This window comes from Oncorhynchus kisutch, linkage group LG27 (genome assembly GCF_002021735.2).
Source record: "Oncorhynchus kisutch isolate 150728-3 linkage group LG27, Okis_V2, whole genome shotgun sequence".
Lineage (NCBI taxonomy): Eukaryota > Metazoa > Chordata > Actinopteri > Salmoniformes > Salmonidae > Oncorhynchus > Oncorhynchus kisutch.
The window spans coordinates 8,934,144-8,949,177 of NC_034200.2; the positions used below are offsets into that span (position 1 = coordinate 8,934,144).

A 15,034-nucleotide genomic window follows, 5' to 3' on the forward strand; every position below is an offset into this window, starting at 1 on the left:
ATCTGTCCTCGTGCTCCTAGACCTTAGTGCTGCTTTTGATACCATCGATCAGCACATTCTTTTGGAGAGATTGGAAACCCAAATTGGTCTACACGGACAAGTTCTGGCCTGGTTTAGATCTTATCTGTCGGAAAGATATCAGTTTGTCTCTGTGAATGGTTTGTCCTCTGACAAATCAACTGTAAATTTCGGTGTTCCTCAAGGTTCCGTTTTAGGACCACTATTGTTTTCACTATATATTTTACCTCTTGGGGATGTTATTTGAAAACATAATGTTAACTTTCACTGCTATGCGGATGACACACAGCTGTACATTTCAATGAAACATGGTGAAGCCCCAAAATTGCCCTTGCTAGAAGCATGTGTTTCAGATCTTGTTGTGGTTAAACTAATAGCGGTCTAGAGACCACAACCATAATAAGGTGAGGATTTGCGTTGAAGTGCAGGGCTGTAGAAAAAGCCTATACATATTGCGAACCTCAAGGACACGTTGATCATCACTTGTATACAGGCATATTATTGTAGTCGTGTAAAAACATAGTATATATGAAAGAGACTGCTTCTAATACAAAGGAAATGTTCCAGCTGTTAATGGCATCACATCTAACAAGCAATGATTCACCACCTACATCTCCTTGGCAACAGTGGAATCATTTAGCTTGCATCTCAATTAGATAATTTTGACCTCCTTGCCTTCATTCGCAATGATCTGTAAACACATGATAGATTAAGATAATGAGGTGGATTCCTACTGTAAATTTGTTTTCACCAATCTAGGTCTTCCACATCAGTGCATCTGAAGGTAAAGAAACGAGAGGAGGCCACTAGACATGTGAGATGCAGTTATTTTTATAGATGGCTTCCTCTCTTGTAAAGACTAGTTTCGAGCGCCATCTAGGGGTGATAAAAATGGTTGCTTGAAAGTGCCCTCTACTGTATGTCAAGATTAAAATGAACAATATGTAAAGATATAACAGAGATGAATAGATCTTAATGGTTTATTAGAATAAGAAAGAATATATTGACAGGGGTCTCCAAATGGACTGACTGCTTTATACTCTCACATTAAGTGTTTCGTGTGTGTCAGTGTTGGGCTCAATTCCAGTTAACGGCAGTCAATTCAGGAAGTGATTTGAATTTAGTGGCAATCCAGTCTCCTTTTCACCTCAGTTAACACCGGATTTACTTAAAAAAAGTAACATCTAACGTCATGAACGCCCTACTCCTTGACCGCCTTTAAATTCAAATTGTGTTTGTGTGTGTGTGTGTGTGTGTGTGTGTGTGCACAGCCAAGTCAACTGGATACCTTTTTTAATTCAGCTCAGCAGGATAAGCCTGCGATTCTACTCTTTAGAAAGAAAACAGCTAGCCTCAGTATTTAGTCAAAGGTAAATACCGTACTTAATCTATTTACAGCTCATTCACAACATAGTCAATAAAAACTCACCCGTCAAAGAGAAAGCCCATGTCAAGTAAGAAGACAAGAATCATTCAAACCAAATGGGGAAGATACATTGAAATCAAATATTTACAAGGATATGCATTAGATACAGTACAACTCCTTTTCAAATAAGACAAATAAAAGTTGTGCTTTTCCATGAATGTATTAGTACTGCACAGTTTTATGAGCAAATTAGTATATATATTCATTCAGGAAGTAGCCTATGACTTGAAGGTTCCACAGTATGGCTGTTTGTTGGTGTGGGTGAAAACAATCAATACAATGCTAGCATATTTCAGTAACAACTGAACCAAATTCTGGTTTATAAACAGATGTTCAGTGTTACTAGCATTTGAAATGGATATGCCTAAAATGCACGAGAGCAGCAAAGGCAAAATAATTATGAAAGAAAACAAACATTCAGTAGGCTATCTGAAGGCGACATTGTGAAGTTCCTCATCATTGCACACAGGAAGTAACACTGTACACACTTGAACAAATTATACAACATCACAGTATCAAATATATAAGGTATAAAAATGAATTGACATGTTTTTTATGGCACTTGAAAATGTTTCCTTTTTGTTTCAGTGGTCACGTGATATGTCACCCAAAAGTACAGTTCAGAATATTGGCACACATTGTATTGACACAGAGGGAGAAAAGACATCGGCATGGTGTTTATGAGTGTGTTTGTTACTGCGGCTGCATCTCAATCAACACCATATTTCCCATTCAGTGCAATACATTTGACCACTATATGGACAATAGGGTGTGATTTGAGTCATGACCTGTCTGAGTGCTGTCATCATTGTGCTCCTCCAATGGTAACACAGACATCTAGGGTTGAGTTACAAGTGTCTTTATATACAAGTCATTGCTGCTCAGGTTCACAACAGAACTGAACAAAACGTTTTTCTGAATGTGACTGGAGCTGTGTCTCTGACGACTTGAGAATGGCAGATCCTATCGTCTTTCTTGTCTCCGTGTTGCCTCTCTCTTTCTCACTCTGCCTTTCTGCTTGTCTCTCTATCCTCCTGTCTTTCTACTTATCTCTGTCTTTCTATCTCTCCCTCTCCCCATGTCCGCTTAATGTAATGGCAAGTCTTTTATTAGACACTTTGATGGGTAGAATATATGGTGCCATTTGAGTTCTATGAAAATAACCATTAACGTTGATGAGTAAGCGGCAGGACAGTTGTTTAATCACAACAACAGTGACTGTCACACACACACATAGCCAGTGCACCTCCGCATACAGACACAGGGCGCAGGATGCACGCACGCATACACACACACACACACACACACACACACACACACACACACACACACACACACACACACACACACACACACACACACACACACACACACACACACACACACACACACACACACACACACACACACACACACACACACACACACACACACACACACACACATACACTCACACACACACACACACACAGCCCAACCTAATTCTCTTTCCTTCTCTCCACACGTCGCATCGGCTCTAAAATGATTTGACCATTAAAAAAAACATGGAGTGGAAGGGGTGGATGGATGGATGAAATGGCGTCATTAGAGAGAACGCCTGGTTGGCAGAAATAGTGCTGACATTCCAGTCCGACTCTCCTCCTTTCCCGTAACTCAGTAAAAGTGGGTTATAGTCCCATGGTTCCAGTGAGACAGGTTAGGAGCAGTACAGTACGGCCCCTCTCACCTCACATACACTGGGAATATATGGTCCCCTGACCAGACTTATTAAAACTGAGCTGTAAATCTCTCTCTCTCTCTGTGTGTGTGTGTGTGTTTGTGTCAGGAGGCTGCTGGAGGGCAGGCTATTAAATCTTTATTGCCGCTTCCTTTCGACACTCTTCATCAGGCATTCTCTTCACGTTCAGAGTCAGAGTCAGAATGACCTCAGTGTTTTCCTGCACACTGAGGCTGAACAGTGTCTGTTTCATTCACCTTCAGCAAGATTCTTCAAAGTAATATCTTTCTAATTCATGTGTGAGTGCCACTCAGTCTGTACTGGAAGGTGGACAGAGTGCATTGTGTAGGAATGAGGTCTCGTCTTCTGACACCTGATAGTGGCCATGTTGTTTGGTAGTCCTTTTTGGCCTGTTTGAAGCACAGGTAAGGCTGTCGGCAAGTGTCTGTCTCTGGGGTCTCTTTGCATGTAGCTTCCTGCTTATGGTTCTCTCTCAGCATGTTTTCTTTGTAAGAATTCCACTGTCTAGCAAACTCTTCCTTCCCCTCTCTCTTTCCTTCTTTCTCACCTCTCTTTCAATCCCTATCTCTCGCTCTCCATTCTCTCTTTCTCGCCTCCTCCCCTCTTTAAGCAGCTTGAGTAGATAGGCAGACACAACAACAACCTCATTTTCTCTGGCTAATCACAGCCAAGCAGGATCTGAGTGACAGCAGTAGTAACCAGTCACAGAAAGAACAGCCTCAGAAGTCCCCCAGTGAGATACAGAGATATCAGGAGGACTGAATGACAATGAGGGACAGAGACAGAGAGAGAAAGAAAGAGAAAGGGAGGGAGAGAAAAGGTAGAACAGAGAGAAGGAGAGAGATGTAGAAAGAGACTGATATGGTCTTAAGCAGTGGTCGGGGTCCTTCCCTACTTTTCACTCTCTTTTTCACTGGCTGTTGTGAGTCCTCTCATTGGAACTCTTCTTACTCAGCAGCTGGCTGAGATCCACCAGCTCCCCCAGCTCTCCTCTCCCCAGTTCCCCTCTCAGCTGAGCCCTGCCCGGCCCGGGGGTGTGGTGCTGGGCCACATACTGCTGGCCGTTGGTGGTCGGCATGGAGGATGGAGGTGCGGGGACCATGCCCTGGCTGCTGAGGATGTAGCCTTCCTGGGGAGGCCAGCGGAGAGGCAGGGGCTCCCCAAACTCCATGTGGGCGCTGGGGGCTGACACCACCCTCCTCCTATTCGGGGAGTCCTGGGGGGTCATGGGGTACACGTACTCCCCTGCTGACTTGCGAAGTGCCGACTTTGGGGTCCCACTCCTCCCCTTCTCCCCCCAGGGCTTGCTGAGGCACACGTAGTGCTGGCGAGGCGTCTCCCCTTCTCTTCCTCGCTCCTCACCCCCATGTCTCCCACCTCCTCCACCCTGGAAGAGTCTGGTGGTCAGGTAGACAGCAGTGGAGGGGTGTGGGGGGCAAGGGAGAGGGCAGGGGGATGCCAGCCCCATGGTGCTCCCTCCCAGGTAGGTCTGGCTGTTGTCCCACCCCCCTGATCCAGAATCTGAAAGCCTGAGCCCGCGTCTCTTCTGCTGGGGCGTGTGCTCTGGCGTGGGCAAGAACCCTGGGTCCAGCTCCCCTGACTTCACCCATCCGTTTGGCATCACAAACAGGGTCTCCCCGCCCTGAGAACAAGGTCTATCCCCTCCTCCCTGACGGGTCACACTAAGGACCGATCCTCCCATCCCTCCTCCTGACGTCAACATCCCCCTCTCCCGGCGCTGGATGCTGGACTGGCTGGAGTTGCTAGCGTGGCGTCGGTTGCTGGGCTTGTGGGCCATGATCCAGCAGACGGCCAGGCCTGATAGCATCGCCCCGATGGTGAAGGCCGAGATTGCAGACGCCACCAGCAGGTTGAGGGAGACCAGACTCTCCGGCTCGACCAGCAGACTCTGCTGTATGACACCTGAAGGGGAGAGGGGAGATGAAAGGAATCATAAGGTTAATGGCAAGAGAGAAGATAAAATCCACTTAACGTTACAGCATGAACAGGTTCTCACTCTACAGTCCCTTCAGTCTCCTCTACTTTTTCATTTCCATTCTCCTTCATGACCCTCTCCATGCTTTCGTTATTGTCACGTTTAGATCTAAACATGATTTGCCGGATCTCAAAGATGATATTGCTATATTTTATTATCCAAGAGCATAATCTTATTCTGTGTTACAGTAATCTATCATAACATTGTAAAATTGAAGAAGATAGACATCTCCTTATCCTTTTTGGTGCTTTCTCCAGCACATCCTTGGGGTTCTGCTGGCTGGGCTGAAAGCTGCACTTGTCATCAGTAAGAAGGGAAAACACTAAAACAGACTCCGCTCAAAATTTCCATTCTGTGTTCAGGAAGGATCTGGGCTGGCCAGTGAGTTTCTCCCTAAAATACATCATTTATTTTGGTAAATATTTCCACCGCTCTAATCACTCCCATCTGAACAGACACAGCAGATGTCTGCCAGGCCCTGGACCCATAGTTCTGGGTGTGGCTTCATGCTTTCACCACTCTCTATGGAACAGGCTAACTGCAGTAAACTGGCCTATATCTGGAACTAGAGGAGTCAGGTTCTAGAGAGTGACATACAGTGCATTCTGAAAGTAAATCAGACCCTTTGCCTTTTCCACATGTTACGTTACAGCCTTATTCTAAATTAAATTAAATAGTTCCCCCCCCCCTCATCAATCTATACACAATACCCCATAATGACAAAGCAAAAATAGGCCTTTAGAAATGTTTGCAAATGTATTAAAAATAAAGAAATGTAATATAACCTTTACATAAATATTCAGACCCTTTACTCAGTACTTTGTTGAAGAACCTTTGGCAGCGATTACAGCCTCGAGTATTCTTCGGTATGACGCTACAAGCTTGGCACACTTGTATTTGGGGAGTTTCTCCCATTCTTCTCTGCAAATCCTCTCAAGTTCTGTCAAGTTGGATGGGGAGCGTCGCTGCACAGCCATTTTCAGGTCTCTCCAGAGATGTTAGATCGGGTTCAAGTCCGGGCTCTGGCTGGGCCACTCAAGGACATTAAGAGAATTGTCCCGAATCTACTCCTACGTTGTCTTGGCTGTGTGCTCAGGGTCGTTGTCCTGTTGTAAGGTGAACCGTCGCCCCAGTCTGAGGTCCTGATCACTCTAGAGCAGGTTTTCATCAAGGATCTCTCTGTACTTTGCTTCATTCATCTTTGCCTTTGCAGGTCCCTGCCGCTGAAAAACATCCCCACAGCATGATGCCGCCACCATCATGCTTCACTTTAGGGATGATGCAAGGTTTCCTCCAGACATGTAGCTCTCCTTTCCCCAGTTCCCCTCTCAGCTGAGCCCTGCCCGGCCCGGGGGTGTGGTGCTGGGCCAATTACTACTGGCCGTTGGGGGTCGGCATGGAGGATGGAGGTGCGGGGACCATGCCCTGGCTGCCGAGGATGTAGCCTTTCTGGGGAGGCCAGCGGAGAGGCAGATGAACTCTCGCCCCAGTCTGAGGTCCTGATTGCGCTAGAGCAGGTTTTCATCAAGGATCTCTCTGTACTTTGCTTCATTCATCTTTGCCTTTGCAGGTCCCTGCCGCTGAAAAACATCCCCACAGCATGATGCCGCCACCATCATGCTTCACCGTAGGAATGATGCCAGGTTTCCTCCAGACGTGATGCTTGGCATTCAGGCCAAATAATTAAATCTTGGTTTCATCAGACCAGAGAATCTTGTTTCTCATGGTCTGAGAGTCCTTTAGGTGCCTTTTGGCAAACTCCAAGCGGGCTGTTATGTGTCTTTTACTGAGGAGTGGCTTCCGTCTAGCCACTCTAACATAAAGGCCTTATTGGTGGAGTGCTGCAGAGATGGTTGTCCTTCTGGAAGGTTCTCCCATCTCCACAGAGGAACTCTGGAGCTCTGTCAGAGTGACCATCGGGTTCTTCGCTACCTCCCTGACCAAGACCCTTCTCAACCGATTGCTCAGTTTGGCCGGGCGGCCAGCTCTAGGATTTCTTTTATTTAGTTATTTATTTAACTAGGCAAGTCAGTTAAGAACAAATTCTTACTTACAATGACGGCTCACTATTTAAGAATGATGGAGGCCACTTCGTTCTTGGGGACCTTCAATGCTGAAGAAATGTTTTGGTACCCTTCCCCTGAGCTGTGCCTCAACATAATCCTGTCTCGGAGCTCTATGGACAATTCCTTCGACCTCATGGCTTGGTTTTTGCTCTGACATGCGCTGTCAACTGTGAAACCTTATATAGACAGGTGTGTGCCTTTCCAAATTATGTCCAATTAATTGAATTTACCACAGGTGGACTCCAATCAAGTTGTAGAAACACCTCAAGGATGATCAATGGAAACAGGATGCACCGGAGCTCAATTTCGAGTCGGGTCTGAATACTTTTTATTTCTTCATACATTTGCAAAAATGTCGAAAAACCTGTTTTTGCTTTCTCACTATGGGGTATTATGTGTAGATTGATGAGAAAAACATTTTATTTATACATTTCAGAACAAGGCTGTAACGTAACAAAATGTGGAAAAAGGGAAGAGGTCTGAATACTTTCCAAAGGCACTGTATAACAGATGGGATTGCAATGTTCTGGTAGAGGAACTAATTCAGTGCAGGTTATAGATCTATGACAGAGAGTTGAGATGATATTGTAATATGATGGACTTAGACTTGAGAACAGATTGCAGGTTATAGACTACAATACAATAGATGAGATTGTAGTGTAGTGTTCTGGAAATAGAACCCTCTCAGATTATAGATTTGCCACAAAACAGATGATACGGCAGTGTATAATTTGAGTTGGAACAGATTGCAGGTCCTGGAACAGTTTACTAATGAGAAAGAGACATCCTGATTGACACCAAGACAGATTTGAGATGTGTTTGTTTAGAGAAGACGTTATCTTATGCCCTGCCAGAATCTCAGCTTTGAGCACCACAACGTTTTGCATACTGAGTTGTGTCCTCATTTTTCTCTTGTACATGTTTTTGTGGCAAAAGTATTTGTCAAACTGTAGCAGACAGCCGTTGACAGCTGAACACTCAGAATACGGCTTAGTCCTGTGGGATTGTGGGGTTGTGAACCAGAAGGCTTTACTTCACTGATCAAGACATTCGCTCCTCTCTCAAACGATCAACATGCATTCATTGAAGCCAGCAACCAATTAAAAGCAGTCATACTGGGAGGCTTCTGAAGGACCCTGATCTGAGGAGTGGGAAATCAAAGCCCTGACATTTCACACTAGCTAATCACCTTGCTGACAGACTACAAATGACAGTCTTCTTCCGTCACCACTGTAAATGCAAGTTCGATACACACATAAACAGAAACATACAATGCACAGTATATGAACTGCAGAATCATTGTGATGTTATGTACACTTGGGTTGTGATTGAGATTTTAACTGAGACCATGACAAACAAAAATTATACTTTGTATTAACATACACTTGAATTGCGTTGATGTCTGTGTAGCAAACACTTGTAATGCGTGATTGAGCCACTAGGCGGGGCAGGCATTAAGTGAAAGAAAGAACAGTTTCTACCCACAGAGCTGCAGGGCTAAAGACAAGGTACTTACCACCACAGTCTCCAAGATGGGAGAAGTTGCCATACTCAATGTCTTGCTGAAAAGGCAGCCTGCAATAGGACATAGATGATAGATTAACCGATTACACAGCACATCAACATCAAAAGGTAATAATAGATTAATACACAATTAACTGTTTCATCTGATCCTAGATCTGTGTCTACATTGGCAGCTGTCTCACCGTGTGCCTGGTCTGAGGAAGGAGCAGGTGCTGCCTCTGGTCCAGCCACAGTAGGGATCTCTGGAAGTCAGACAGCTCCTAAATACACACATATACACACAGACATGGAGATCTGATCAGCCTGATGGAGATGATGTGTGTGTTAGATTAGGGTAAGGGTTAAGGCTGTGATTAGGGTTACGGTTTAACTGGGATGTAGAAATAAAGCTATGGTTAAGGTTAGGGTGGTTGTTGAGGCTAGAGTTGAACCGTGATGTGGACATAGGGTTGTGACTAGGATTATTGTTGATCAAGCTAGGGTTAGGGTTATTTATGGCTAGGGTTAGGGTTGATCCGGGTTGTGAACATCAAGCTAGGGTTAGGGTAGCCAAAACCATAAACAAAACCCTGTGTGAGTGAATGTGTGTGTGTGTTTGTGAATGTGTGTGTGTGTTACTCACTTCATGCAGCGTGAGTGTAGGTGGCAGCGTGCTGTGGGTAGTCTGACCAGACAGGAAGGGAAGGCCAGCAGTAGAGTGTGACTGGGACGATCCAAGGACAGAGACAACAACTGTCTGGCCTGGACAGAGTCCTCTCCACACCTGGAGACAGAGAGCGACAGGGAAAGAAAGAGAGCGAGAGAGGGAGAGACATAGATGCATCTTTATAGTATTTTCATTCATTTCTATTGTCACAGCAGAGAAAAATAGGGATTAGGGTGAACGCTGCCTTTGAAAACAGAGAGGTTTTAAAAAACAATGGCGCAACAAGTGTAGTGACTTAAACAGATAATCTCCACAATAATGAGCTGACAAAACACAGGACTGCAGCGAGAACAAGGGATTGTGGCCAAACTCCCTTCCTGTACTCACTTCTCAGGGTTGAAGCCCTCCACCTCCTCCAGAAACACACTGCTGTGGGTGGGAGAGTTGTCTCCACTCGGGACAATGAGGAATTTGAGGACGGTCCCTCGCGTGGAGCCCAGAAACAATACTGTACGGTTTCTATGGGGACCAGCTTCTGTGTCCACCACCATGGCTGTCAACTGGTACCTGGGGAGAGGGATGGAGGGGGAGAATAGAGGGAAGGGGTGGCGGGGGGTGAGAAGGGAGAGGGAGCGAGGAAGATGGTGAGCTCAATTTCAGGACACTTGAGGTATACAACGTAGGGCAAACATGGATTTCAGTGAACAATCAGTGGTAACCATGGGAATCCTTGGTCATACCTGCCCATAGTCTTGACAACCCAGGGTCTGTGCCCCACCAGGGGTATGGTCTCATCCATCAGGGGATGAGTCTTCACAAAGTTCAACACCTCATCTGGCAGAGTTTTAGACGAGCTGAACTGAGACCCCTGCACCGCACAGCCACCCGGCCTACAGAGAGAGAACAGGGTCAAAATAAGGCATAATAATATGATAGAACATCGCATTACAATACTTCACAAAGATAAATATGAGTTATGGTTGAAAGTACCTGGGTTTGGGCACGAGCTCATCAGATACAGGTGTCCAGATGGATTCTGGAGATTTCTGCTCCTTGAATCTTCCCTCAAACACCCTAGCCAACTGCTGCATGTCAAACACACAGACTGCAGACCCAGGGATACTGTCAGAGACAGGGAGATAGAAGGAGGGGAGGTGGGGCAGAAAGGATTAGATATGGATCAGATATATGACGTGTGCCTGTGTGTGTTCATGTGTGCGTGCATGTGGGTCTTTCTAAAAAAACAGGGTACCAGTGAGGGTTTCATAAGCTGGACAGCTTGTAACTACAGAAGTCCAGAGAGGACATATTAATAAAATCAAATACATCTCTCGTTATGTCGAGATCAGATTTATCTCTTGATCAGATTTATCTCTTGATCACTATACAATCAAAGTTGTTCTGTCAAGATCACAAGATAATCAAAAGTACCACGCATCATCCACTCATTTGTTCAGATGCACGATAATGATCTCATCAAGGAGCCCTGTTGCTACATTGCATGCAATGTTCTCATGGGGCATTTAAGCCCTGAATGATGCCTGACAGGCATCTCTGTCTCCCAGGCCATGTGCCGTCTCCAAGACCACAGCCAATTGCATGCAAGGAACAACGCAGCTAAGTTGGCTAGCATTGTGAGCTAGCTAGTTAGCTAGGTAGTCTTGAATTTGGTGCTCGGAAATTCAAGTATTGGAATTGGCCAAGCGTGAAAATCAGACCTTTTGGCACTCAAAAAGGTCTGTAATTATTGTAGCCAATATATAAATGATCATGCTCCCTTATAATTATCTTTGATTTCATTTTTGATCTGTTTTGTGAGAGATGTGGCAACTTTAGTTTGTTTCCTGCCGCTTCAATTGAACGGTGTTGCGGTAAGATCACGTGCAGTGATTATGAGGATGACAACATCTAAATGCTGGTTTCAACTTGGCTTTCCATACTAATACTTCTATTACAAAAATAACCTGGTTTTTGGTTGCATTCTCATTATAACAACAGCGATGGTGAGATTCATGGTACAGCTATTCATGGTTTTATTATGTGTGCCTGCATCGGCCACATAGGCTACAGAAAACTGGCCACGCATGCGTTACATTTATTTAGTCAGGCAAGTCTACATTATTCTCACATATTTTAGAATGTAATAATAATTTGAATATCAATACATCGGCAGGTGTCACGTTCTGACCTTTAGTTCCTTTGTGATGTCTTTGTTTTAGTATGGTCAGGGCGTGAGTTGGGGTGGGCATTCTATGTGTTGTTCTAGTTTTGGTTTTCTATGTGTTTGGCCTGGTATGGTTCTCAATCAGAGGCAGCTGTCAATCGTTGTCTCTGATTGAGAACCATACTTAGGTAGCCTGTTTTTCACCCTTGAGTGGTGGGTGATTATATTTTTCTGTTTAGTGTGTTTTGCACCTGACGGAGCTGTTTCGGTTGTGCTTTTTGTTTCTTTGTTTGATAGTGTTCAGTTTAAATAAATAACATGAACAAGTACCACGCTGTGCTTTGGTCCTCACCGTCTTCCACCGACGACCGTTACAGAATCACCTCCCAAAAAAGGACCAAGCAGCGTGGTATCGAGCAGCAGCAGAAATCTCTGGACTCATGGACATGGGAGGAGATTCTGGATGGAGAAGGACCCTGGGCACAGGCTGGGGAATATCGCCGCCCCAAGGCAGAGCTGGAGGCAGTGAAAGCTGAGCGGCGGTGGTATGAAGAGGCAGCACGGCAGCGCGGCTGGGACGAGGCAGCCCCCAAAATGGGGGGGGGCACACGGGGAGTGTGGCTAAGTCAGGTAGGAGACCTGAGCCAACTCCCCATGCTTACCTTGGAGAGAGGTGGACCGGACAGGCACCGTGTTATGCTGTGAGGCGCACGGTGTCCCCGGTGCACAGGCATAGCCTGGTGCGTTACATCGCAGCGTCTTGTATCACCCGGGCTAGAGTGGGCATCGAGCCAGGTGCCATGAAGCCGGCTCAACGCATCTGGTCTCCAGTGCGTCTCCTTGGGCCGGGGTACATGGCACCAGCCCTACGCACGGTGTCCCCGGTTCGCCAGCACAGCCCAGTGCGGTCTGTTCCACCTCGCCGCACTGGCCTGGCGATGGGGAGTATCCAGCCAGGTAGGGTTGTGCAGGCTCAGTGCTTGAGACCTCCAGTGCGCCTCCATGGTCCGGTCTATCCGGTACCTCCTCCACGCACCAGGCCTCCGGAAGCAGGCAAAGACTATGGTGGAGTGGGGTACACGTCCCGCGCCAGAGCTGCCACTGTGGACAGACGCCCACCCAGACCCTCCCCTATAGGTTCAGGTTTTGCGGCCGGAGTCCTCACCTTTGGGTGTGGGGGGGGGTACTGTCACGTTCTGACCTTAGTTCCTTTGTGATGTCTTTTGTTTTAGTATGGTCAGGGCGTGAGTTGGGGTGGGCATTCTGTGTTGTTCTAGTTTTGGTTTTCTATGTGTTTGGCCTGGTATGGTTCTCAATCAGAGGCAGCTGTCAATCGTTGTCTCTGAATGAGAACCATACTTAGGTAGCCTGTTTTTCCCACTTGATTTGTGGGTAGTTTTCTGTTTTGTGTGTTTGCACCTTACAGGACTGTTTCGTTCACTCTCTTTGTTGTTTTGTTATTCAGTGTTCAGTTGATTTATTAAATATTAACATTGACACATACAACGCTGCGCATTGGTCTGATCTTGACTACTCTTCCTCAGATGACGAGGAGAATCGTTACAGCAAGGCCCCAAAAAATGCATTATTCTTAGTGGTCATGGCCTACTTTTTTTTTGTTACACTTTTTGCATGCTTTTTGGGGGGTCGGGGGGGGGGTCTATATTAGGCCCTATACAGTATGTACAGTTATATACATCATACAATTGAGGTCCTTGAAAATTACAATTAAGTGCTTGAAAAGTCCCTTAAAACCTGTTACAGCTAGATGTTCCGCTAGCAGAACCCCTCGACAACATCCGGTGAAATGGCAGAGTGCCAAATTCAAATGAAATTACTATAAATATTAAACTTTCATGAAATCACACATGTAATAAACCAAATTAAAGCTACACATGTTGTTAATCCAGCCAATGTGTCAGATTTCAAAAAGGCTTTACGGCGAAAGCAAACCATGCGATTATCTGAGGACAGCACCCCATCAAACAAACACAGACAGTCATATTTCATCCCGCCAGGCGTGACACAAAACTCAGAAATAACAATATAATTCATGCCTTACCTTTGAAGAACTCCTTTTGTTGGCACTCAAATGTCCCATAAACATCACAAACGGTCCTTTTGATCGATAAATTCCGTCATATCTCCAAAATGTCCATTTATTTGTAGCGTTTGTTCCAGAAAAACACCGGTTCTAACTCGCGCAACATGACAAAATATCTAATAAGTTACCTGTAAACTTGTTCTAAAAATGTCAAACAACTTTAGGTATTTTTTTACGTAAATAATCAATACAATTTAAGACGGGATAAACTGTGTTCATACCGGATGAAAACAAAGTGGAGCGAGCATTCAGGTTGCGCGCCCCAACCACAACAGTACAATAGACTCGACCCTCATTCTGAACAGCCTTACTTCTTCATTACTCAAAGGAAAAACATCAACCAATTTCTAAAGACTGATATCCAGTGGAAGCGATAGGAACTGCAAGCAAGTACCACAGAAATCTAGATCCACATAGAAATCCCATTGAAAAGAGAGTGACCTCAATTTCTTTTTCCTGGATGGATTTTTCTCAGGTTTTGCCTGCCATATCAGTTCTGTTATACTTACAGACATTATTTTAACAGTTTTAACAACTAGAGTGTTTTCTATCTAAATCTACCAATTATATGCATATCCTAGCTTCTGGGCCTGAGTAGCGGGCAGTTTACTTTGGGCACGCTTTTCATCCGGACGTGAAAATACTGCCCCCTAGCCCGAAGAGGTTTTTAAAGTTCTTGAATTTGACTATCAATATCTTTATGAACTCTGCTTAAAGGATGTCCTAGGCTTAAGTTGTTGTATAGGTAGAATCATGGGCCAATTTGCATATACAGTGCCTTCGGGAAAGTATTCAGACCCCTTATTCTTCCATATTTTGTAACGTTACAGCCTTATTCTAAAATTTACAAAATTTCCCTCCCCTCATCAATCTGTAACATCAATCTATCAATCTTTTTTTCCCCTATTATGTTGACTGTACATTTGTTTTTTCCATGTGTATCTCTCTCTTGTTGTTTGTGACGCACTGCTTTGCTTAATCTTCGCCAGGTCGCAGTTATAAATAAGAACTTGTTCTCAACTGGCCTACCTGTTAAAATAAAGGTGAAATCATTTTTTTTTTAAATACACACAATACCCCATAATGACAAAGCAAAAATGTTTATTTGTATTTTTATCTGAGGTAATTTATGAAAATAGAAAAATGAAATATCCTATTTACATACAGTTGAAGTCAGAAGATTATATACACCTTAGCCAAATACATTTAAACTCAGTATTTCACATTTAATCCTTGTAAAAAAATTCCCTGTCTTAGGTCAGTTAGGATCACCACTTTATTTTAAGAATGTGAAATGTCAGAATAATAGTTGAGAGTGATTTATTTCAGCTTTTATTTCTTTCATCACATTC

General features: G+C 44.7%; 1 protein-coding gene across 1 annotated transcript in view; it reads right to left on the reverse strand.

Annotated features, from left to right (window-relative positions):
• Positions 1–337: 337 nt before the first annotated feature.
• LOC109871485 (semaphorin-6B-like) overlaps positions 338–15,034 on the reverse strand; it is a 70,851-nt gene continuing 56,154 nt past the window's right edge. Inside the window, exons 11-17 of the mRNA XM_031807309.1 lie at positions 10,405–10,536; positions 10,155–10,304; positions 9,802–9,981; positions 9,391–9,531; positions 8,951–9,028; positions 8,761–8,819; positions 338–5,105 (exon numbers count right to left, since the gene is read on the reverse strand). Of these exons, the coding sequence (XP_031663169.1) occupies positions 4,093–5,105; positions 8,761–8,819; positions 8,951–9,028; positions 9,391–9,531; positions 9,802–9,981; positions 10,155–10,304; positions 10,405–10,536 (1,753 nt within the window). The 3' untranslated portion in view covers positions 338–4,092. The remainder of the gene's footprint in view (positions 5,106–8,760; positions 8,820–8,950; positions 9,029–9,390; positions 9,532–9,801; positions 9,982–10,154; positions 10,305–10,404; positions 10,537–15,034) is intronic.